The following is a 23,741-nucleotide window of genomic DNA, read 5'->3' as shown; positions in this document are numbered from 1 at the left end:
TGTTTTTCTTTCCATTATTTTCCATCTAATCCTGCCCAGTTCTAAAATAAAGTTTGCATCATGTAAAGCAATTATTTTTGTAAATGTGTATCACAAATGGTTTGTTGGAAAGGTGTAAGTCACATTTGGGCATGGATGTGCTGTTTTTCAATTTATTTGGGGTGCCTTGTGTGTTTTCAACGTTGGCAGGGAGGTGAACAGAAACTTATCCGGACGCGGAGAATACCAGCCGAGGTCTCTCAGCAAAAAGTTATATCCGGGCAATTATGCCTTGCTTTTCAAAATAATTGGATACATAGCACAGTTGTGTGATTTCAGCGTCGAAAGAGGTGAACACCAACTGATCTGTTGTTGGAACTGAGAAATTGCAGCATTTATTATTATAACAATATACTGTTTCCAATTTGCCCTTTATTGTGACTTATTATTTCATCATCTTTTTTTGGGGACATATGAGTGTTCATTATCTAATTGCCATATCCATCATGGCATCCATATTGGTAAACTCTTTATGTATTTTTACCAGCAGTGTATTTGTCAGGCTGTAATGTTGTTGCTGGCAAACATTTTTCAGTTTGCATGATTGCTCACTTAATTTCTATGCTGCTGAAAGCTCTATTTGTAGTATTTATGTGATGAACCATTAGGTTGCTGAATCAGCAGTGAATTTGGTTGCTTTATGTTACAATATCATCATTGGGCCTAAAAACATATTTATTATACTGGATTTTTATTTCTAAAATAGGTAGTTAGATTTTATATACAATTTTTTGTTCTGGTGAATTAAGTGTGTACAGACCAATATTTGTACCATTATAATACAATTTTTCTTATAGATAACTAGTCTATTTGCTATGTATGCGTAATCTGACTTGGTGTATCTATATTAGGTGACATTTATTTATCATTGAGCAGTGCTTTTGCATATTCACATTTTATACAGAGCCTTTGTTTTTTTGTTTGTTTGTTTCTGAACTCAATGTGCTGTTTTTGATGGTTGACGTTTGGACAATTAGTTGTGCTTCTGAGTTCTAGTCTATAAGATTGTGGCATAAATGTTGCTGTATGGACATTTGGGGGCTTTTATCATTCTTGTTCCTTATACATTTCCATGGACATTAATCTATTTTTTATTCTGCGTTTGCAGTTGTCTAACTATGTTGAGGAACTTATAACTTTTTGCCTGACCAATACTTCCTGGCCATACAGCTACTCCCTAACGCATAAAAGATAACTCACACTCTCAATCAAATACCTATCCCTTCAAATCTCTTCCCCCATCAACAACAAACTCCACCACACCTCTTATAGTGTACCTTTAATACAACACCAATCTCATACAGTTTTAGATTTTACCCTTGCATACACCCCTTTCTTTCTGAAACTAAATAACATGAGTTACACATATCTAACCAAACTACTAAAAACATAATTCGACCCATTAATAATCCTCACCTACTCCTACTTTACATCCTGTCTTCCTACCACACTCAGCATCATAACCACAACACATCCCCATGGCAAACAGAATCCATAGGCAAACAGAATCCATAACCAGTCCCATCAAACTAAAAAACTTCCCTATATCGCCATGTGACATTACCTCCTCCCAAGCCGTCTCTTACTCGTGCAATAAACCAACAATCAAAACTAATCCCAACTCTTCTCAAAGACAAACTAAAATAATTCACAAATTAATCAAACTCTATCTACACCTACTCCATAAATTCACTTGTAGTGGAGACATACACCCCAATCCAGGACCCAAAACATCAGCCAACCCAAACTCAAATCAGCTACATCCCCTGTACCATAGACCTAACTCAGCTTTCCTCTTCTTAAACATTAATGCAAGAAGTATACTTAACAAAATTCAGGAGTTCCATACAAACCAGATATCTCTGTATTAACTGAAACATGGCTCAAACCACAACACCATAATAATGAGATTACTGCTCCTGTTTATAATATTATCCGAAGAGACAGATTAGAGAAAAAGGGTGGAAGTGTTGCAATATTATTCCAAAATCATCTCACCATAGAACAACTAGATTACAATACCCAAGAAGTCAAAGATGTACAACTAATCCTTGCCAAATTAAAAATAAATTTCAACAAACACATAATTATTGCAGGTGGCTATATCCCACCAGGCAATAACATCACTGTAATGGAAAGCCTGGTTAATTGGATCTCCAGCTCCCTACCACATGAAACCATACTATTAGGGGTCTTCAATATTGACTGGCTTAACTGCTCCAGTCATAATCCCTCTGCCTTTATTAACCTCCACAGGTTTACCCAAACTATAATCACCCCCACTAGAATTGACAAAACATCCAAATGCCAGTCCATCTTAGACTGGATCCTGGTATCTGACCCCACTCTTGCACAGCAATCTGGCTATCTTCCAGATACCCTAAGTGACCATCATCCAACCTAAATAATTAGAACAGATCCCAAACCATCAGCCAACCTATCATCAGAGTAGTTCAAAACAAAAAGACCTTTATAGCTACTGACTTCATCAATGCATTAAAAAGCTGCACATGGACTTCCTTAAAAACAACTATCTCTAGACAAAGCCATTGAATACTTTAACACAACCTTCATAAAAATCTTAAATCATCATGCACTCCCCAGAACCATTAGAATAAAAACTAACTATGTCTGATGGCTAAGAAAGGATACTAAAACTATAAGTCCTGGATTCAATATAAAAAAAAACAAAACCACTACTTTGAGACAAAACTATCTAGAGCTACGTAACAAAGCCAAAAAAACAAATCAAAGTAGACAAATCTAGCTACTATAAAAATATGCAAGAAAAATATGCTTTTAAATCCCCAAAAATTCTGGGCCACAATAAATGGTATAGTACACCCAGGAAGGTCCACTACTCCAACCCCTGTGCTACCAAATAACCATGAAAACATTCCCACCCAATTTAACAAATTCTTTATCAAAACAATCCAGACCTTTGCCAATGCCCAAAATAGCATTAGCAGCCCCACACCAGTAACTACACCAACCCATCCCAATATACAAAACAATAAAGACAATTTTCACCTTCACTCTGTGTCCACCAAGACTATTTCTAAACTCCTTAGGAAACTTAAACCAACCACTCTAGCAGCTGATATGCTACCAGCAGACTTCCTTTAGATATCAGCTGAAGCTATAGCCTATCCTGTCTCTATTATCATAAATAGATCTCTATTAGAATACAAAGTTCCCACCTCATGGAAAACATCACATATTATTCCACTGCACAAAGGGGGTAACTCCTTAGAGCTCACCAACTATCGCTCAATAGCAAGCCTATCACCTTTATCCAAAATATTAGAAAGAGTTGTTCATAATCAACTAATGCAGTACCTCCAAAATAACAACCTACTCTCCATATCCCAGCATGGCTTTAGATCTTCCCATAGCAAAACCACAGCATTACTATCATTCACCAATATAGTTAACCACCATAGAAACAAGGGTCTATTTGTTTCTTCCATATTCTTAGACTTATCAAAAACCTCTGACATGGTAAATCACAGTATGCTTTTTGAAACTCTATCTACCCTAAATATAAGTTCCCCCTCTATGTCATGGTTCAACAGTTACTTATCTGGCCATCAGCAAGCAGTGCTATGGCAGGGACAGCTGTCCCCCTTGTTACCAGTTACCTCAAGGATCCATCCTTGGCCCTTTGCTGTTCTATTTATTTGCTAACAAGATCTCTTCATCCTCACCCACTGCCTCAGTAGTATAATACGCAGATGACACCACCTTTATATATGCTGCCCCCACCCTAAGTGAACTACAAACCCTAACCCAAAATAATTTCACCCTGGCCAAAACTTGGTTCACTAACATCAAACTTCTTCTTAATCCCTAAAAAAACAAACTAATTATTTTCAGCCCAGGCAGATCTCCTCCCCAAAATAGTTATTTCACCATCTACTCTAAAGAAAACATTCATATTAGTCCAACCACACACACTAAACTGCTAGGTGTAGAAATAGACAATAACCTGAGGTTCAACATCCATACAAAACACACTATCAAGCGAGTTAATAAAAAATGTGGACTTCTCTACAGGAACAAACAGTTTATGATTAAACACACCAAAGCAATCTCACAAGGACTCATCTTCTATCCACCCTCCTCTATGCCTCTCCCATCTTGACTAATCTCCACCAAACTGATCTAAATAAAATGCAATCTTGCTACAAGAAGATTGCTAAGTTTGCTACTGAAGCTTCATATAGGTCTCACCACTGGCTATCCCTTAAGAAGCTTAACTGGCTTGAGTTGCCTCATATACTTCTACTCAATCAACTCTGTATAGCACACAAACTGTTCTACCTTCCTGAGAAAACCCCAGCACTTCAGCATCTAATTCAGCCCCACATTCCCTCTGGAGCCTTAAGATCAAGTAACCAGAACCTCATAACTGTCATCCAACATAGAAATGATGCCAGTAAATCCATCTTTGCCAGCATCATTGCTAAAACCTGGAACACACTACCAAGCCAAATAACTTCTACCACATCCTTTATTCATTTCAAAAAACTTCTGAAAGCTATGTTCATGCCACTCACCAGGCTAACCCAAACTAAGAGAATGTTTCTGTGTATAGCTAAGTATAAACAGTTCCCCTGAAAGCTTGTGAACCTGTTGATATTTACTTGACAAAACTTATATCTGTAAAAATAATACAAATGCTGTTTTAAGTTATGTATCACAATGATTGTCTACTATAAGAATTATTAATCTCTAACATATTGTGTGTTTGCTATAAGTATGCTCTATTTTTTTTTCTCTTCTATCATGTACTGTATTGTATTGTGGACTTTCCCGGTAAACAAATGTAAAATAAATAAATAAATAATTATATCTACCTATAGCTTTGAGCCCCATTTCAAAATAATAACCCTTCTAGCACTATTGCAATACTATCTGCATTAAGCAAAACTAAATGAAGATTGTTCTTTCCCTTCTTCTTAACCTTGGGGAAAGATTTTTAAACTTTTAACTTATTCGTACTGTTTCCTCCATGTAATATTTTTTCTTGATTTCCTATTTATCCTTTCAATGTCATCCATATCCGACTGCTTATTTTCTAATATTTCAAACGTTTCCTGTCTTTATATTTATTTGGTAATCTTCGATTTGTTCATCACCCTATTTTCTTGTGTAAAGCCTCATTATATATGATCACGACCCCTTTACTCATCTGATAAATTTTCTTTTTATTGTGTATTTTAATCCTGTGTATTATAAATATTTGCTTTAGCTTGTTTTCTTCTCCCAACTACTTCCTGCACTTCTTGATAGCCAAACAAAAACATTGCTTGTTACATACTCTGCATTCTAATATACATTTGTTTTCTATATGGTCTTCCTCTCCACACTGATTACATTGCCTTATCATAAACATGTATGAAATGTGTTGCTTCTCTGCAAAAAAAATGTTTTAGATGACCCCACATATCTTAATTTCCCTCTGAGTCTAATAGCATACTAACAGGAGTGAACATGAGCGTTCAAAATGAGTAAAGGAAGTTCCCCATTTCCCTGGTGAAATTTGCCCTAGTCAGAATATACCACCTTGGGTCTCCCATGAAAAAAGGCCATTGGGCTAATGGGACTAACAAGGACGAAAAGTATAAATAAATACAAATATTTGTAGATTCATCATCTCACCACTCCCCACAGAGATACCATGGGGTGGCATTTCTTAAGAGGCTGGTAGTTCATGCTCCACACATCATTAAACACTTTCAAAATACATTTGAAGCCTTTGTTATGGTTGCAATTAGCTACAGAGGTACTATATGGGCTGTCTAACAAGTTGTCAGCACTGGTGGACAAATGGGTTCAATTAAAAAATGTAGTATGTCGGTGTGCTCCACTGCAATATCTTACATTGTGGAAGCCAGTAAAGTGCTTTTTGGGGACTTTCCCTTTTTCTCCACTTTGGTATGACCATAGAGTTGGTATATATAATTTAGGGGGTATGTGGGCAGAACCCCCCAATGCAGGGGGACTTGCACCCTGCAAAAAAGTTTTTTTTTTATTGGAGGGGAGTCAACTCATTGGTTTTCGATGTTCATATTTCAGAAACCAGTACGTTGAAACATTTATTCAAAACTCTTGAGTAAATAATTACTGCATATACGTAATGTACCGTTAGTTAACATTTCTTTATAATGATGTATTAAATATGATACGTCACTATTGTTTGACAAACATAGTTTGTTAGAACAGAATACGTACAGGATAATTAAATATTGCTTCCTTGAAGTATAGTCAACAATTTCAAATTCACCTTCCTTAGTTGTGTTTTTGGTTTGACTTTTATGATGTATGTTTACATGAAATTTAATAAAAGATTTTAACTAAAGCAACTGAAAGGGAAGAGCTGTCTCTCCCTGATAGCACAGCATTTGTCTCATTAAACAGCCACTCCTACTTACGGGGGGAGGAGTGATATACAGTTTCCTTCAGTATCGACACTTGTAACTTATGGAATGTATCAGGCTAGATGGTTCTAGCATGCTAAATGGATGGCCAAACTGTCATTGTAAGCATTAGGCACCTACATGAGGAACATATCAGCTTTCCAACCTTGTCATGTAGTAATTATGTTGCTTGTGTATTAATCCTGTTTTTAACTATTTATCTTCTTACTTTGTATTATTCATCTTGCTATGAAGAATGTTTAATCACTATCCTAATGCAAGGCATTTTTATTAATGTCATTTAAACAGCCAACTGATAGTAAACTAAACTGTGATTTTCCAAGCTTGGATCTCAGTTTGTGGCCTGTAACATATGATATATTCAAGAAGATGACAAGGCATTTCCCTGAACTCCTCATCTGGAATGGAAATATTTCAGAGTGGAAATCTTCTTAGCTCCAGTTTATTACTCCTGTACAAGAGAATAACCTCACTTTAAAACAAAGGTGTTAAGTGTGTGCGTGTGCGTGTGCGTGTGTGTGTGTGTGTGTGTGTGTGTGTGTGTGTGTGTGTGTGTGTGTGTGTGGGTTTCGGGGAGGGGGGGTAAGGGTGTAATACTAACCTAAGATCTTTGCCCAGGGAAGAACTCAGATGCTCACCACAAATGCCCCCCCCCAGCGGCAGTGTAGTAGCAGCACTGGAATCAGCTTTCCCAACTTCATTTCACTGCTGCTTTTAACTAATTGGATATTTTGCTAAGAAGTCAGATTAGCATCATAATTGTCCTGACTGATGATGCATACTGCTAGCAGACTTCTTACTGACCCACTGCCTATTAAACTAACAATGTTCTACAATCAACATGTTACCCGCATGTTGTTTGTGAGTAGCAAACAACGGGTGAATTGCTATACTGAATGCAACATGGAAGGGTCAACTTGATTCTGTAAATTCTGACCAAAATATTTATATTTCTGTCACCAGACAATAAGTTCAGTTTACCCAAAGTGTATAAGGCATTCACTAATATATTGGTGTTTTATGTTTTAGTCAAAGAATACTGCAAGGCAATGTTCGATTTTGGAGCTTCTGCAGATGATGAACTTGACTTGAAGAAAGGCGATACTATCTTAGTTATTAATAAGGTAAGAGACATGATATAATGTATGTTTATAAACCAAAGTATGTATTTACTACAAAACAATGTATCTTATGAAAAACAAAAGGTGTACCTCAGCTAAGGACTGCATGCATTTCAGCTGGTGAGCAGAAACTATAAAATGAAATCAGATTACTGTGTTTCCTTATATAGCAAAGTAGATGAGAATGATGCACTCTTTTAACTGCACATCACAATTTCCATTTATAATTTAGGATCTGCTCTATGAAGATCTGCATGAAATTATTAGTCACTTTTTTAGAGAGGTCAGAATGAAGTTCTACTCTAAAAGCACTTCCTAGATGTAGCTGCATGAAAAAATTGCATGAAAAAAATGGTTTGTTATTGCTTTTTGTCCTGAATGTGAGTGCACTACTTTACCATCTGTTATTATATTTTTTCTGGCATGATATTGCATTAGAAATGAAATTGGTTTCCTCTTCCATGAGCAGTGATTTCATACAATAGAATGATGCAGACTGATACCTGTTCCTTGTACTAAAAATGTGGTCTTGATTTTGATCTCTCATGCAGTTCTGAAGAGCTCTGCCAAATACAATGGCAAACTGTGACTTAGAAGAATTTGTTTCCCATATAGTTCTAGTTATAGAGAAACAAACTACTAGAAGCAAAGATTAGGTACACTTAAAAACTCATACTTATTGTATTTATTCAAAATAATAATAATCATCTCATCATCATCTTCTTTCGGCTGTTCCCGTTAGGGGACGCCACAGCAGATCACCTGTTTCCATTTCTTCCTGTCCTCTGCATTTTGCTTTGTCACACCAATCACCTGCATGTCCTCTCTCACCACATCCATAAACTTTATCTTAGGCCTTCTTCTTTTCCTGTTACCTGATAGCTTCATCCTTAGCATCTTTTTCCCAATATACTCAGCATCCCTCCTCAGCACATGTCCAAACCAGCGTAATCTTGCCTCTCTAGCTTTGTCTCCAAACCTTCCAACCTGGGCTGACCCTCTAATATACTTATTCCTAATCCTGTCCACCCTTGTCACACCCAGTGCAAATCTTAACATTGTTAATTCTGCCACATCCAACTCAAACTCCTGCCTTTTTGTCAATGCCACTGTCTCCAACCCATATAACATAGCTGGTCTCACTACCCTCTTGTAGACCTTCCCTTTCACTCTTACAGGTACTCGTCTGTCACAAATCACTCCTGACACTCTTCTCCACCCACTCCATCCTGCCTGTACTCTCTTCTTCACCTCTCTTCCACACTCACCGTTACTCTGAACTATTGACCCAAAGTATTTAAACTCATCCACCTTTGCCACCTCTACTCCTTGCATCCTTACCATTCCTCTATCCTCCCTCTCATTCACACACATATATTCTGTCTTAGTCCTGCTGACCTTCATTCCTCTTCTCTCTAGAGCATATCTCCATCTCTCCAGGGTCTCCTCCACCTGTTCCCTACTCTCACTACAGATCACAATGTCATCTGCAAACATCATAGTCCACAGGGACTTCTGTCTGATCTCGTCTGTCAACCTGTCCATCACCATTGCAAATAAGAAAGGGCGCAGAGCTGATCCTTGATGTAACCCCACCTCCATCTTAAACGCCTCCATCACTCCCACCTCAGACCTCACCGCTGTCACACTACCCTCGTACATATCCTGTACCACTCTTACATACTTTTCTGACACTCCTGACTTCCTCATATAATACCACAACTCCTCTCTAGGCACCCTGTCATATGCTTTCTCTAAGTCTACAAAAACACAATGCAACTCCTTCTGACATTCTCTGTACTTCTCTATCAACAGTCTCAGAGCAAAGATCACATCTGTAGTGCTCTTTCTCGGCATGAAACCATACTGCTGATCACTAATCATTATTCAAAATAATAATAATAATAATAATAGATTTTATATTTTAGCACAGACCAACATTAGCTGAATAGATGAGTCTGAAAGACTTCTGTGATGCATTGACAAAAAACACAGTTTCTAGGGATCAAATAGCTTTCCGGATGCTGAAACCTGATTGGTCAAACCTCGAAAATATTTAGCCATTAATTTATGCATAAAGCTTGATTAAAAAAAATAATGGCCAACACAGACTCCTTAAACACTGAAAACACAACTGTAAGCTTTCTCACTAACCTTTCTAGTACTGCCATTAAACTCCAAAACAAGCCACCACATTTAGAATTATTTTGATAGGCGTCAAAACCATGAGCACATTCTGTGGCTTGGTTGCTGTTGTCACATCTGTCAAGAGAGCTGTCAAATCCTGCAATTGTACAGTCATTTTGACATCTGCCAAAATAGCTATCAAACCATAATAGTTCTAAGATCAAAAAGAGCTATTAATATGTAGTTTCCAACATTGCCAAACAACACATTAATCAAGCCTTTTTATGTATCTTATCCTGTGCCATAAAATGCAGTACAACATGTCTAAAATCCACTAGAAACCAGCCATGTCACAGCTCCAGTCAAAAAGTACATTTCAGTTACAATGCTTATTACCACAGAAGAGGGCTAGCCTAGGATTTTCAACATTTGAGTTTCATCTTGTATAAAGCAAAGCAGAATTTAACAGCTGTGTACCAAGCAGAAATGTATTACAGTGCAAAATATTGCTTCTCATAATTAATTTAATTTTTTTTCTATTACTACAAAGCTAACTACAGAATGTCACATATCCCTTTGGATCTCCATGCTCTATGTCACAGCTTTAGTCAGAGAGCTATAATTTGGATAGTTCAAAATTCAATTTTAAAATGTTTTATCTCTAATAAAATGCAAACCAGAATATCGGCTCTGATTATATGAATGCAACAGAGACAAACACTAAGACATAAACATAGACAGGCACACAGACAGACACACACACACACACACACGCACACACACACGCACACACGCGCACACACACACACACACACACACACACACACACACACACACACACACACACACGCACACATTTACACACACGCACACACGCACACTCACACACACGCACACTCACATGCCCTTCAATGCATTTTTCTAACAGTTAGCACAGAGAATTAAGGTTATGAGTGTAAACAAGCTGCAACCTGTTGTCCAACGTTTGATTCCTTTAACTTCACTCTGTCTGTTGTGTACCTCTGAGCAAGTCACTTAACAAGACAGAGCAATCTTGGGTTGAGACTGAAAAAGTTCCATGAGGATCAGTGCTTTGCCTTGGTTAACAAATATAAATAGTGGACACACACACACACACACACACACACACACACCTGCGCACACACGCACACACATGCACATACACACGCTGTGGGCATGCATGTCTGACAAAATCGTTTTCAAAGAAATCATTATTGTTCCAGCTCCACATCTCATTATTTTATTCTCTTCGCTGTTTTTAATGATATGCCAGTTCTGGCAGTTAGCAAAGAGGACTAACGCTCTGCGCTATTAATAGGTTGCTTCCTGTGTCCAGGCTAGAGAGTTTGATTCTTTCTACCTCCATTTGCTACTGTGTGACTCCTGGGAACTCACTTAACCAGACAGTGGTCACCCCATAAAGGGGAAAAGTGCACCCAGTAGCTTATCTGGTCAACAAATAGGTAAAATAAAAATAGCAAATAATAAATGTCTTTAGTTGAGAATCACATCATGTTCTGTATGTGAATTAAATGGCTGTATCTGTTCGTTTCTGTTCATTGTGAATATATTATAATTCTGTCATGTCAGGAGACTGTTCTTCATCTGCAGTATCAGATGGGCATAACATTTCATATATAATCAGATCTTGTGTCTTCTTGTAGCTTTTCTGTCATGGCCTCAGAATGCACTTGCATATTGCACATCTGTTTTGGGACTGAAGCTACCACCCTGTTATAGCACCTGTGATTGCTTCACTTTATTTGTACCATGCTTGCACTAACATGTACTCAGGAATTCCCCATCTCATTATAATTTCTTGTTTTTCTGAATTCTTTGGTGTCATTTCCAGTAAGCCTCTTACTTATCACTGTCATTTTTGCTGTATTCATGTCAACTCACTAAGGTAATTTCACTAAGTCCCAAATCTCTGAAACATTTTTTTCTGAAAACCCTATTGATCAAACCCCAAACCAAACTATCTTGCAGGGGAAGAGCTCTCTTACACCCTCTATGCGGGGGAATCCCCACCCCTTAACTTGCATACAATAAATCTAGTGTTGCGCAACAACAGAGAAAGGGCAAAGTCAGTTTCACAGAATTTTGTTTTTTAGACAACCTGGTTAAGAGGTTTGAGACTTGTTGAAATTATCACCATAGATTTGTCATGTTTGCCTTTTACTGACAGGTGGTCCTGCAGTTATGTTTCCATTTAAACAGCTTCTAATGATGTATCCAAACATAAATACTGCCATGCCACAAAAATACCACAACTCCACTGTAGCTAGTTATGAATCTCGGGCTTTTCCACTCTGCCGATAATGCCATTTTGTAGTATTTCATGCCTTCCATTTCAAAACTTCCGTTTGTGGTACAAAGTTATTTCCATGATGTTCTCTGATTTGTTTTGGAACAGTCAGCTTCAGCAAATACTTCCCCCTGTGATGCCGAAATGTGTTCTCCTGTTGCTATGCTTCTTCTGCTTCATTTTAGAACAGGCAACTTATCAATCAAAATAGAAGAGAGACTGGGGCTCTGACCACATTCAAGTTCTTATGACCTGTACCCAAACACATTCTGCATATTACTTTTTGATGTCAGATGCTAATGTAATACCATTTCCCAGTAATCCCTCTACTGCTAGTTTTAACTTTTAACATAATATTTGTTAGTACCTGATTGTGGTGTTTGGAATATATGTACTATTTGCTGCTGGAGTCATCATTTCAACACTGAGTTTCTCTGTCTTATCTCTGATTACATCATTATTGGGGTCTATATTAAATGCTCTGAGAGGTGTTCTATCAAATGTCTCTTCATCGACACATAATTGGCGACCTCACTAAACTGTGAACATTCAAAACAGCTATTTATTTCCCTGGGAAAGAAATTGCCCGCACTAAAAACACATGCACACAATTTCAAACATAAGAAAGTGGGGGGGCTTCGCCCCCACACCCCCCAGTGTGTGGGGCTGTGTCTCCTACCCCCCAACTAAATATACCAACTCTGAGATTGCACTACAGTGGGGTAAAGGACAATGTCATGGTTCAGGCCAAGTGATTTTTTTTCCCTGGGAAAAAAATCACTGACCTGAGCCTTTGCTATTTTCAGATTTTGGTCTATATGCATCAGTGAAACAGCATTCGCTGTAATGCCATTTGGCTGATCTAATATAGACCCCATTATTGCATTCTCCATTATTTTCACTGAATAACTTCTACAATGAGCCATGCTTGCTTATCCAACAATGACATTTTTTTTAATATTTTCTGATGATCTGTTTATTTTATATTTTCATTTTATTTGTACTTGTTAATCAGGGTAGAGCACTAAGCCATATGGATATTTTTCATATTCAGCCCAGGAGAAGTCTCTGTTTACGTGACATTATTGACGTCCAATGTAGCTCACATTACTGCTAACTGCTTTTTCTTTTGTTCTCTCTTTAGTGCTGCCTTCCTTTTATTTATTTGTCCTGTGTTGTTTTATTTCACTCCGTTTATGTTCAGACTTTTTTTGCAATATCAGCCCTGACAGTGGATGTAGTGTGGCCACTACACCATGCACCTGCCTTACCATGACTCCAGCAATCTTCAGGCCTACTTCTTTGCAGGCTGATGTATGTCATCCAGAAAGGGTGACTCTGAGTCCCCCTTGCTGCCTTTTTTGGTTTGACTCCTGTGTGTGTGTGTGTGTGTGTGTGTGTGTGTGTGTGTGTGTGTGTGTGTGTGTGTGTGTGTGTGTGTGTGTGTGTGTGTGTTTGTGTGTCTGGAGTGTTGTTGTTGTTGTGTCTTTTGGCTTTTCCCAGTTAGGGGTCGCCACAGCGGAACTCCGGTCTGCTAATGATTGGTAGTTGATTTTTACGTGCCTAGTTACCAGCCCTGATGCACAACCTTCAACGAAGGTACACCCATTCACGCATGTCTCCATGTAGAAGACGCTCTAGCTGAGAATTGAACTGGATAGCGTCTTACTGTGAGGCAACAACACTACTGCAGCGTGTCTGGAGTGTAAACTCCCCAATTGAGGGATGTCATTGGGGGTCCCCATATGTCATCTGGTTGGATGTGGAAGGCCCTGTAATGTTCTTGCTGGATCAATGGCTGACAACCATAGTGACAGCCTGGAACAATCCCCTATGCAACTGGCACAGTTATACAGCTACCTGACCCTTATCTGAAGGCCATCAATGGCTGATCCAAGCCATGAATGCAGTCACAAAGGTGACTAACCTCACGTTGGGGTGCTTGCACTGTGCAGTGTGGCAGTCATCTGTCACCCCCTTATACCCCATCATGGTGCTGATTTATGTATTTATTTTCAATTTAATAACCAGGTAAGTAGGCTGGTTACCAGAGCTTTTTCAGTCACTACCCAGGCCCAGTGGATACTTGTACAAACTACAGAATCACAAAAGCAGAGAATACTTTGAGTACAAAATTAACACAAATCAAATACATAATACACTCTTATGGATACATTGTACAGACATTACATGATGATGTAAAATAACTTTTGGTGCAAAAAGTAACAAGATTACAGGATAAGTAGAGAAAACGCAGCAAACAAAGGATTAATTAGATTTATGGTTTTAGTTGTCTTGGTCCTTGTTGTTTTTTTGCAGATTACAGGAATATAGAAAGGTACTTTAATATGACATTCAAAGTCAAGGGATAGAGTGGTGTAAACAGCTGTATTATAGAATAAATAAAAGCTGTGAGTTAGGAACAGAGATTATCTATTCATTTTCACAAAAGCAAGACCAGGAAGCTTCTGCAAGGAGATGTCCTTTAAATTTGTTTATAAAGGAGGCCAAATTTGCCTGATTTCTTACTTCATTTGGCAAATGATTCAAGGTGCATGGATCAAGTTTGGAGCGACCTCTTTTGCTGGATTTACCCACGTTTGGCCATAACGGTGAAGCCCGAGTGACTGAACAAAGCCAACCGTGAGTAAATCCAGCATTGCTCACACCCAGCCGCGGGTTATTGCTATTATACAATAGTGTTTGTTTTGTGTTGTGTTATGTTTGTGTTCCTGTTATTTAGGTTTTTGTTTGCTTTAGTTTGTATTCTTGCACTTTGTCTGAGATAAAATAGTCCACACTTTTAGTTAGTTTATTGTTTATTTTATTAAAGGTTTAGGGAGTGGTATCGAGAAGTGCAGTGCTTGCATTTTTGTGTGTTTTTTTTCTGTTGTGGCATTTTTACAATTGATAAATGTAGTTTAGTACATCATATGTTATGTGTGCACTTTTGAAAGAAGAGGTTGACGGAGTATGGATCTGGCTTTACCAAGTAAATTGGTGTTTATGAGCTGAGGGACGGAGGACTGTATCAGAAAGCAAGACTCGGTGCTGGGTGCTTGAGGTACGATATCAGAGACTTGATTATGGTTTTGCTGCTTTTTCTCTGTTTACATAGGGACTTCTGCAGTGGTATGTAAAGTGTATACTTCAAAGAAATAGAGTTACAAGTTACGAGTGAGGGTGGATCTGCTTTTATGAAGTTAATTGCCATTCAAGCTGAAGGACTGAGTAGTGTATTAATAACAATAATGGAATTCAGCTGGAATACTTTATTATGGTTTTGGTGTTTGCTATGGTATGCTTTACTGTGTTGTTTTGTCCATTTAATGTTTTGCCATTGCCGCTGCATGATAAGTTAGCGGCTGGACTTTTTCGTTTGTTCCTTTTGATTTACAATATACACACTGGTTGGATTAGCCAATCAGCATGCACGTTTATCAGCTTTGCCGAGTTTCCATTGTATAATGGGAAATATTCTTTTAAATGGTGAGTGATAGCCTTAGTGTATGATTTTGAAAAGCAAAGAGCTTAGGAGAAGGGTTGCTGTACTGTTTATTGGGAGTCATACGAAACAGTTCAGAAGGCCATGGTGCTGGATCATAGCATTTGACAGCAGGGCAAACCTGCATATTTTATTTTCAGCTAACTGTAATTTGTGAATATTAGAACAAGAAATAACTGAACTTTAGAGTAAGGCAACTCTCTAGTTTGAGACTAAGTACATTTTTGGCAATGGCATTATCAGCTGAGGGTGAGAGAAGATGTGCAGTCTTGTAACATAACTTGAGTTGGTTAAGCATTTTGTTGAGAATATTATCATTATGGTTTGAGAAGGATAAGGTCAGGTCTAATGAAAGTTCCAAATATCTTTGTTTGGTTGTATGAGGAATAGGGGTACAATTACTGTCTTTTATTATGGATGGGGCTATGTTTTTCAGTTTGAAGTTTGAGGTAAAAAAATATATGCTGGACTGATACTGGTCTGAGAGGCAAGATAAGGACTCCTTTTCTTGTGATTCATTTCACTCCCAAGTTTGTTTTCAAATCTTTGACAACACTAATTGTTGTCCCTCAATCTGTCTGTGCATCTCCTTTGTGGTCCTACCATTAGTGTCAGTCTTTGTCTGTCTTTTGTGTTTTTGTTTGTCTGCCCCTGCTGCCTTCTCCGTACCACCTTTCTTGCACTCATCTTCTCTATGCTTCCATCCCCCCTTTGCCATGCTTGACAATGTAATAAAATGAGCACCTGTGCCACAAAAAATTATCCCCTCACTTATCTATCCCATACTACTATTCCTTTCCCCTTGCCATTCTGTGTGTTTCTCTGTTTGCCTTTGCCCCCTTTTTCTGTCATACCCACCTAGTTCCTTCCCATTTATAATATAACAATAGCAAGGACTATGCTTTGTAGCCCTTATCTGGGCTCACATCTGCTTGCAGTGGTACATTGATGCCCATGTAAAAGCATACCATTGAAAGTACACGCCATATAGTCTACTGGCCGACTGTAGTACTGTCCCAGTTATTGAGCAATGTGTTATGTTTTGCCAGGGAATTGCCAGTGCATTCATACCCCATCATGCAATGTCACTCCTACTACATAGTGTCAGTCCACATTAGGCCCTTATGCAGCCATGTAAATATATTTTTTTAATCCTGGCCCATGTGTAGCATTCATTTTAACTCCCAGTATTAGGAATGACACAGGCACTTGAAAGCCACTAATGAAAACTGACCCTGATTTACTCTAACATCTCCACAGTTACTATTCTAATGTATCTAGCTGTAGTTCAATAATAAAACAACACTCAATAAAACATTTTCACTGCAGTTTAAATGAATCAGCATATCTCACTGAAATAAGCTTTGCCACACAAAACAAAGTAAACCCCAAATTCTTTAAAGGAACCTGAATGCATATCTACCCTGGAGCAGCACTGTAACTCAACAGTGAGTTTAAGGACTTAATTTCATAGAGTTTGCACAATGCAAACAAATTTAATATGGATGTTTTACTCAAGGATATCATTCTGCTAGTACAGCAAAAATATAAATGTTGTAATCCAGCTAATACATTGTTAAGTTTACAGTATGTACCTTGTTTATTTTATTTAGTCATTTATTTGTTCATTCATTTATTTATTCAATCCATCATTTGTTCATTCGATTTTTGTTAATTTATTCATTTTAGGTCACAGAAGATGAGGGCTGGTGGGAAGGAGAAAAGGATGGCAAGAGAGGATTTTTTCCTGATAATTTTGTAATATTGCTTACGTCTGAAGCCAATGCTGTAAGTTTCCTTCACATATTCTACAAAGTAACTGACAAGGGAGTTGTGCTCAGAAGGTATTATTTACATACTTTGAGTATTTACATTTTATCCTTGAATCCTGGTTTGAAATTGTTAAAATGAAAAAGGCCTTAAACAGACTCAAATGGAGATTACTGATAACAGTGCAGAACTACAGTTGCAGCCTAAACTTTATAGTTGAACATTGTAGAGTCACTGTTTTGCTTTACTAATTTTGCTTGACTCAGCCAGTGGTGTAACTTCAGGCATGTACCACCCGGCTTATGTCAGACCTTGAACTCTGTCATCATTTTTCTGATCCCCTGGACCTAGGCTCATGAAGTTCCATTTGCGGTTATTGGCTGTCTCCAAGTTTAACCCAGCAGGTGATCATTCGGTCTTCAGGTAATGTCTGACTTGTTGAACACTACAGTTTTGCATGTATTTAAAGATGATATCCCCATGCGTGGTCAGAGAGGCTCTGTGGCCTTTGATCAGTTGCCACATTGTTCACAGCCTGGATAAAGGTGATATTCTTCATTTCTTTCACTTTTCAGATGTAGATATTCAGTAATATCCACATAACTGTCTGGATGGAATATTGTACTTCTTCACAGCACTACAATTGCTTTCCTGTTGAACTGTCCACACCAGAAATGCCTTTGACATCCTCCAAAGTCTGCCTATACTTTGACATCCAGCTGCTTCCACTCGCTGTGGTGGATGATATCTGCTAAATTCTAAGCCTGATATTCTCCTGCTGGCCATTTTGTTCACCAGTTTATTTTCAAACTGCAATGCAGATACTATTAGTAGACATTACAGGTTTGTGACAGCAGATTAATATGAGAGCTGACCTGTACCATTAGTGTCGCGTCTGATGAAGTCTGAGCTTATTTACGTCATTCCTTAGTCATTTATAGTGTGGGTGATGAAACCATGCATGGAAGTGCAGCAGGGAGTTCTGCATGTCCCACTTGAATCATCACATGGAACAGAAACAGGGGTGTTTATGACTTTAATCTCAGGAAAACCCTGACCCTTCAGTGGGGATTAAACCCAATTACCATAAAGCTAAATACACAGGCATCCAGTGCATCCCATGTATGCCCAATCCCCTGACAAAAGTCAGTGCTTTCCTTCACTGTTCACATGTTACAATACTAAGTTCATGGTTTGTACTGCACTGGATATATAAAAATCTTTTTCAAGTATTTTTACAAGGGAAAAAGCACAGAGACAAAGTAAAAATGCCAGAAGGATGATTACAGTAATCTCCCATTCACCAGGGATAGTGACAGTCCACGAGATAGGCTGAACATGAATAGAATGGGATGAGTAATGAATGGAACAGCTTTTTGGGAAGCTAAGTGAAGACTTTGGTAGGTAAAATAGCACTCAGTGAGCAGGTTATAAGTCTCTGTACTTTTTTGGAAAGGGGGTTTCAATTGAAATGAGAGGTATAGAAGATAGCAACATGGCAGCATGTAGCTAGGCAATGAGAGGAGTTAATGAGCTGAGAAATGGCAGGAGACAATGCAAAGAAATGTTTTAACTGACACAGCCGGAGAAAATTGCTTGCTATCCAAAACTAGAAGTGGTAAAGAGAGTTAAGATTTTTTTTTGCCTCAGAATTTCTTAACTTTTATCCAACAGAGTTTTGGTTGTTTAGTAATGTTTGCTATTTTGAATGGCAGTACAAAACACTTTACAACTTTGATGTTAATTACATTTTTTTAAGGTTGTGGTAAAATGTCACAAACAGGGAGATGAAGATAGATTTCATTTGAAACAGTAATTATCTATGTCATGTACCTTTTTTGTTAAGTTTGAGTAAGCCAAAGCCAATGGTTTCCCCGAACTATACATTTTTTGATAGAAGAAAATGATGAACGGATAGGAAAATGAATAAAAGCTGAGGGCATAAATGGGATTATAAGAAAAAATAAAGGTTAGCAGTCAAATGAACTTTGGAATTTTTGTATTTTTAAAAGATCTTTAAGTTGTTTATGTTGTTAGTGATGGTTTAATAAAGATGTTTCTTATTTAAAAAAGGGGCAGGAATTGAATAATTAAGTTATGCTGCTTAGGTTATATATCAGTATATGTGAAGCATAATGTTTGTCAGATGGCACAATGCCATGGCACTTCTATGGGCTAGACTTGTAAAGGCTCCAGGGCCATTAGCCTAGTACACACCTATGAAACTATGACCCTATGAAGTTATTAATACAGTTTGATTACTTTTATATAAATGTAAATGTGCCTATATCGCACATGATAATTCAATAAAGGTGTATAAAAAAGAACTAGGAGAATGACAAGTTAGTGAATTAGGGAAAACACATTTAGACAGACATCTTTGCAAAGTGTTTGTGAGTAGTTAGTGAAACAAAGAATTGTGATAGTATTCATTATGTGTTCCAAAGACCAAAATTCCACAGTAACAACTACAAACAAATGCAATCTGAGGGTCATGCTGGTCAATGCTACAAGTCTAAATCTCAAGATGTGCTCGCTCAAAGCTCTCCTCAAAATGGAGAATATTGACATCTGTGCTGTAATGGAGACCTGGTTTAAAGAGGCAGAAAGCACCCCTGCGCTCCCAGACTACAGCTCATTCCATACCTTTCAGCCTCAGAATACGCCCAGAAGCTACAAAGGCGGTGGTGTCTCCATATTCTTAAAGGATACACACAGTTCTAGACTGGTAGCCCAGCACAATGCATCCAAGACACTTCAGGTGCCACTAACACTGGGTAAGACGGCGATACAAGTCATAGCATACAGAACCCCAAACATGTCCCTAGACTCTCACTCCAAGTTCCTAAGTACCCTGGAATCTATCAAAGTCCAACCCAATACTCTCATACTGGGTGACTTCAACTACCCTTCCATCAACTGGGAAAACTATTCAAGTACCAATGTACAGGCCCAACGCTTTCTAGAATTTATCAATTCCAATGCCCTGGACCAGCTTATTCTGACCCTCACTAGAGGAAGCAACATCCTCGACCTGGTTATCATCAACATGGGAGACCGTTGCTCCACACCTCTATAATCATTTCCTCCCTGGTTAAATCTGACCACAAACTGATCACCATGGAAATCTCCATCTCACCTACACCCCCCACCAAGGTGACCACCCTGAAAAACTTCTCTAAAGCTGACTTTGAGCTCCTAAAAACAGAGGTAGCTACCTTTTCAGCACCCATGACAATGGAAAATAGCTGCATGACTGCTGAATCATACACCAGTGCACTGTACGAGCATTTACACAAATGCATGGACCTTGCCATAGCAAATAAAAATAAGATGCTCTCCTCCAAAAAAAGGAAGCCAATCTGGTGGTCCCCAGCCATTGATAAACTTTACAACAGAAGTAAGAAACTGTTGCAGAAAAAAATGAAGTCACAGGACTGGAAAACCTCCCTTATCAGTCTCAACAAAAAGCTGAGCTCGCTTATTAAATCCTCTAAAGCCAGCTATGAAGGCAAAATTGGGTCTGACACCAAAAACAGCCACAGAGCCTTCTATAGCTATACCATAAACCTCAAAGGCAATACCCAGATTTGCTCTGAGTTATTGCACAATGGCACCTCCTATACTGAGCCAACGGATATAGCCAACATACTGGCCGACAGATTCAGTGCCAACTTTACCCCCCCAAGGGCCCTATCACAATACCAGAAGAAAGCCTGGTACCCACCATTTCTGAGGCACAGGTAAAAGCTGCATTGTCTAAAGCTAAGACTACAGTGTCCATGGGACCTGATAATATGCCTGGCTGCATCCTAGATGAGCTACAAAATGAACTGGCACCACATCTCTGTGCCATGTTCAATCACAGCCTTATGTCAGGCTATGTCCCTAATGAATGGCACATTGCTACAGTCATCTCACTCCATAAAGGGGGAGCAACTACAGACCATGGGAACTATTGCCCCATTAGCCTAACAAATTTGGTATGCAAAGCTGTGGAGAGCATCTTCATAGACCTGCTTAACAAAGGTATAGGCAATCTCCAAACTCTTGACCCCACACAGTTTGGCTTTGTCAAGGTGAGATCCTGCCTGCTGTACCTGGTTGACTTCTTCGAGGCAGTCACCAAGGCTGTGGATGAGGGTAAGGCAGTGCATACAGCCTAGCTTGACCTGGCCAAGGCCATTGATACCATTCTCCACTCAAGTATCATTGATAAACTCACCAAACTAGGCATCAATCCTTACATCGCTAGGTGGGTTGCAAATTGGCTCAAAGACAGGCCCCACAGAGTGAAAGTTGCGTATTCCAAGTCAGACTGTCGACCAGTCATGAGTGGAGTCGCACAGGGCTCGGTCCTGGACCCACTCCTGTTTGGCATCTACTTCTCAGAAGTCCATGCCAACACAGAAGGACTTTGGCTGACCAGGTTTGCTGATGACTGCAAGCTAGGAGTCATTATCAACTCCCCGGGTGATGCAGACATCCTGCAAAAGGGCCTCTCTGTGACTAATGACCGGTGTCAGAACCATGGCCTGAAGCTTAATGCCAAAAAAATGTGTTATCATCCCATTAGAAAAAACTCAGTTTCCATGAATTAGCACATTGATGGGAACACACTTAACACTGAAGGGGCCATAAGAGATCTGGGCACCCAGGTCAACAGCCACCTTACCTTCAACCACCACATTGCCACTGTGGTGAGAAAGTCCTTCTGTGTGGCACATCTTGTAACCAAAGGTTTCGCATCCAGGAAGAAAGAGGTCATCATCCCTCTCTACTCATCCCTCATTAGACCAATAATTCAATATAATGCCCTGTTTGGCATGTACCTGACCAGACACCTACAACAGCTGGAGAGGCCACAAAAGTACCTCACAAAAAGGAGCCTAGGCCTTAAACACATGTCCTACATGGACAGACTCAAGAAACTTCAGCTGTTCTCAGTCTCTTATCATCTACTTAGAGGTGATCTCTGCTTGACTTACAAAGCCATGTCCAACCTAGCCCTACTTGAAATGCTACACCCAAAGAAATCCCGATCCCCCTGTGCCACATGCTCCAGAGATCACAACCTCATTACCAAGTTAACAGAACATGCTGAAGGGACAGGTTCATCTCCCAAAGACTGGCCATACTCTGGAATAAGCTTCCCATTCATGTCAAGCAGAGCACCTCACTGGCCCTCTTCAAGAAAAATCTTGCTGAGCGGATGGATAACAGAAAGCTCACTCCATGGATCATTCCAGTTGCCCTATTGGATAGGGGCACTGTGAACTAACATCTGGTGGCACGGTGCCTGGGCAATTTTTTTGGGCTAGGCTTGTAAGGGCCCCAGGGCCATTAGCCTAGTACACAGCTATGAACCTATGAACCCTGTTAAAAATAATGTTATTCTTTGTTTTGTCAAAGATAAATTTTGCATGTGCTTAAGGCTATTTCTTGGTACATGTGTAGTACAGTGTCAGTTACGTTGTTTTTGACCTTTTGCTGTCAATATTGTTTTGCAGTTGACCTTGGGTGTTTTTATATATATGTATAATGTGTGTGTGTGTGTGTGTGTGTGTGTGTGTGTGTGTGTGCGTGCGTGCGTGCGTGCGTGCGTGCGTGTGTGCGCGTGCGTGCGTGCGTGTGTGTGTGTGTGTGTGTGTGTGTGTGTGTGTGTGTGCAGGGTGGTTATTAGGTTATACTGGAAATGGTGCAGGTGTGAGAGATTTAGGTTTGTAGCAGACGAAGTAGAGGGGACAATAGAAGTGCAGGCATGAAACGAGAGTAGTACAATATAAGTGATTAAAGAAAGTAATAGGAAGGAATGGGGTTAGGTGTCACTAGCCACCATCAAAGGTGATGAGGAAGGAGATTAGTCAAGATTCCCACCTTTGATTAAAACTGTTTAGAAGGCAGGAAAAAAGCAAATAAAAGATGGTGTGCATTGGGAAGACTTAGCATCTAATGCTGCCACAAAAAAGACCAAGAATGTAATCAAAGATCTCACCTCTGACTAATATTTTGTTAGTTGTGTAGAGGAACTAATTGGCTATCAGTAAGAATAAACTGTAGAAAAAGTTTTGTGTTCTTGTAGCATATGAGTGAAGATTAACAGAAAGGAAGAGAGAATGAAAGAATTGTTGTAGAGATATTACTAACTTAGGTAGGTGAAAATATGAGGTGACAGGACAGGAGCAAGTGTGCCATTGTTTATATGGCAGTATAAGTTTAGAACATAATACTTGTAAGTTGCAGATTTTGATGTGCTCAGAGATGTGAATGGAAAGCAGCTGAATTTGGTAACAGAAGTTAGGAGAGGAACTGCTAAGGACTATGTAGTATAGTTTGTATACCTTTGTATGAAACTGAAATGGGCTAAGGAGGTTGTGCCCGCAAATGGATTAGAAAAAGAAAGTATA

The 23,741-nt window shown here is 39.0% G+C and overlaps 1 protein-coding gene across 2 annotated transcripts in view; it reads left to right on the top strand.

Annotated features, from left to right (window-relative positions):
* LOC122792261 (CD2-associated protein-like) overlaps positions 1–23,741 on the top strand; it is a 1,538,751-nt gene that overhangs the window by 1,117,546 nt on the left and 397,464 nt on the right. For both annotated transcript variants that reach the window (XM_044060012.1, XM_044060011.1), the window contains exons 8-9: positions 7,512–7,606; positions 17,254–17,352. In XM_044060012.1, the coding sequence (XP_043915947.1) occupies positions 7,512–7,606; positions 17,254–17,352 (194 nt within the window). The remainder of the gene's footprint in view (positions 1–7,511; positions 7,607–17,253; positions 17,353–23,741) is intronic.

The sequence above is a fragment of the Protopterus annectens genome, chromosome 1.part2 (genome assembly GCF_019279795.1).
Source record: "Protopterus annectens isolate FY-2018-M chromosome 1.part2, PAN1.0, whole genome shotgun sequence".
In the NCBI taxonomy this organism is placed as follows: domain Eukaryota; kingdom Metazoa; phylum Chordata; order Ceratodontiformes; family Protopteridae; genus Protopterus; species Protopterus annectens.
Note: the sequence above shows the minus strand (reverse complement) of the source record. Positions and strands in the feature narration are given on the sequence as shown.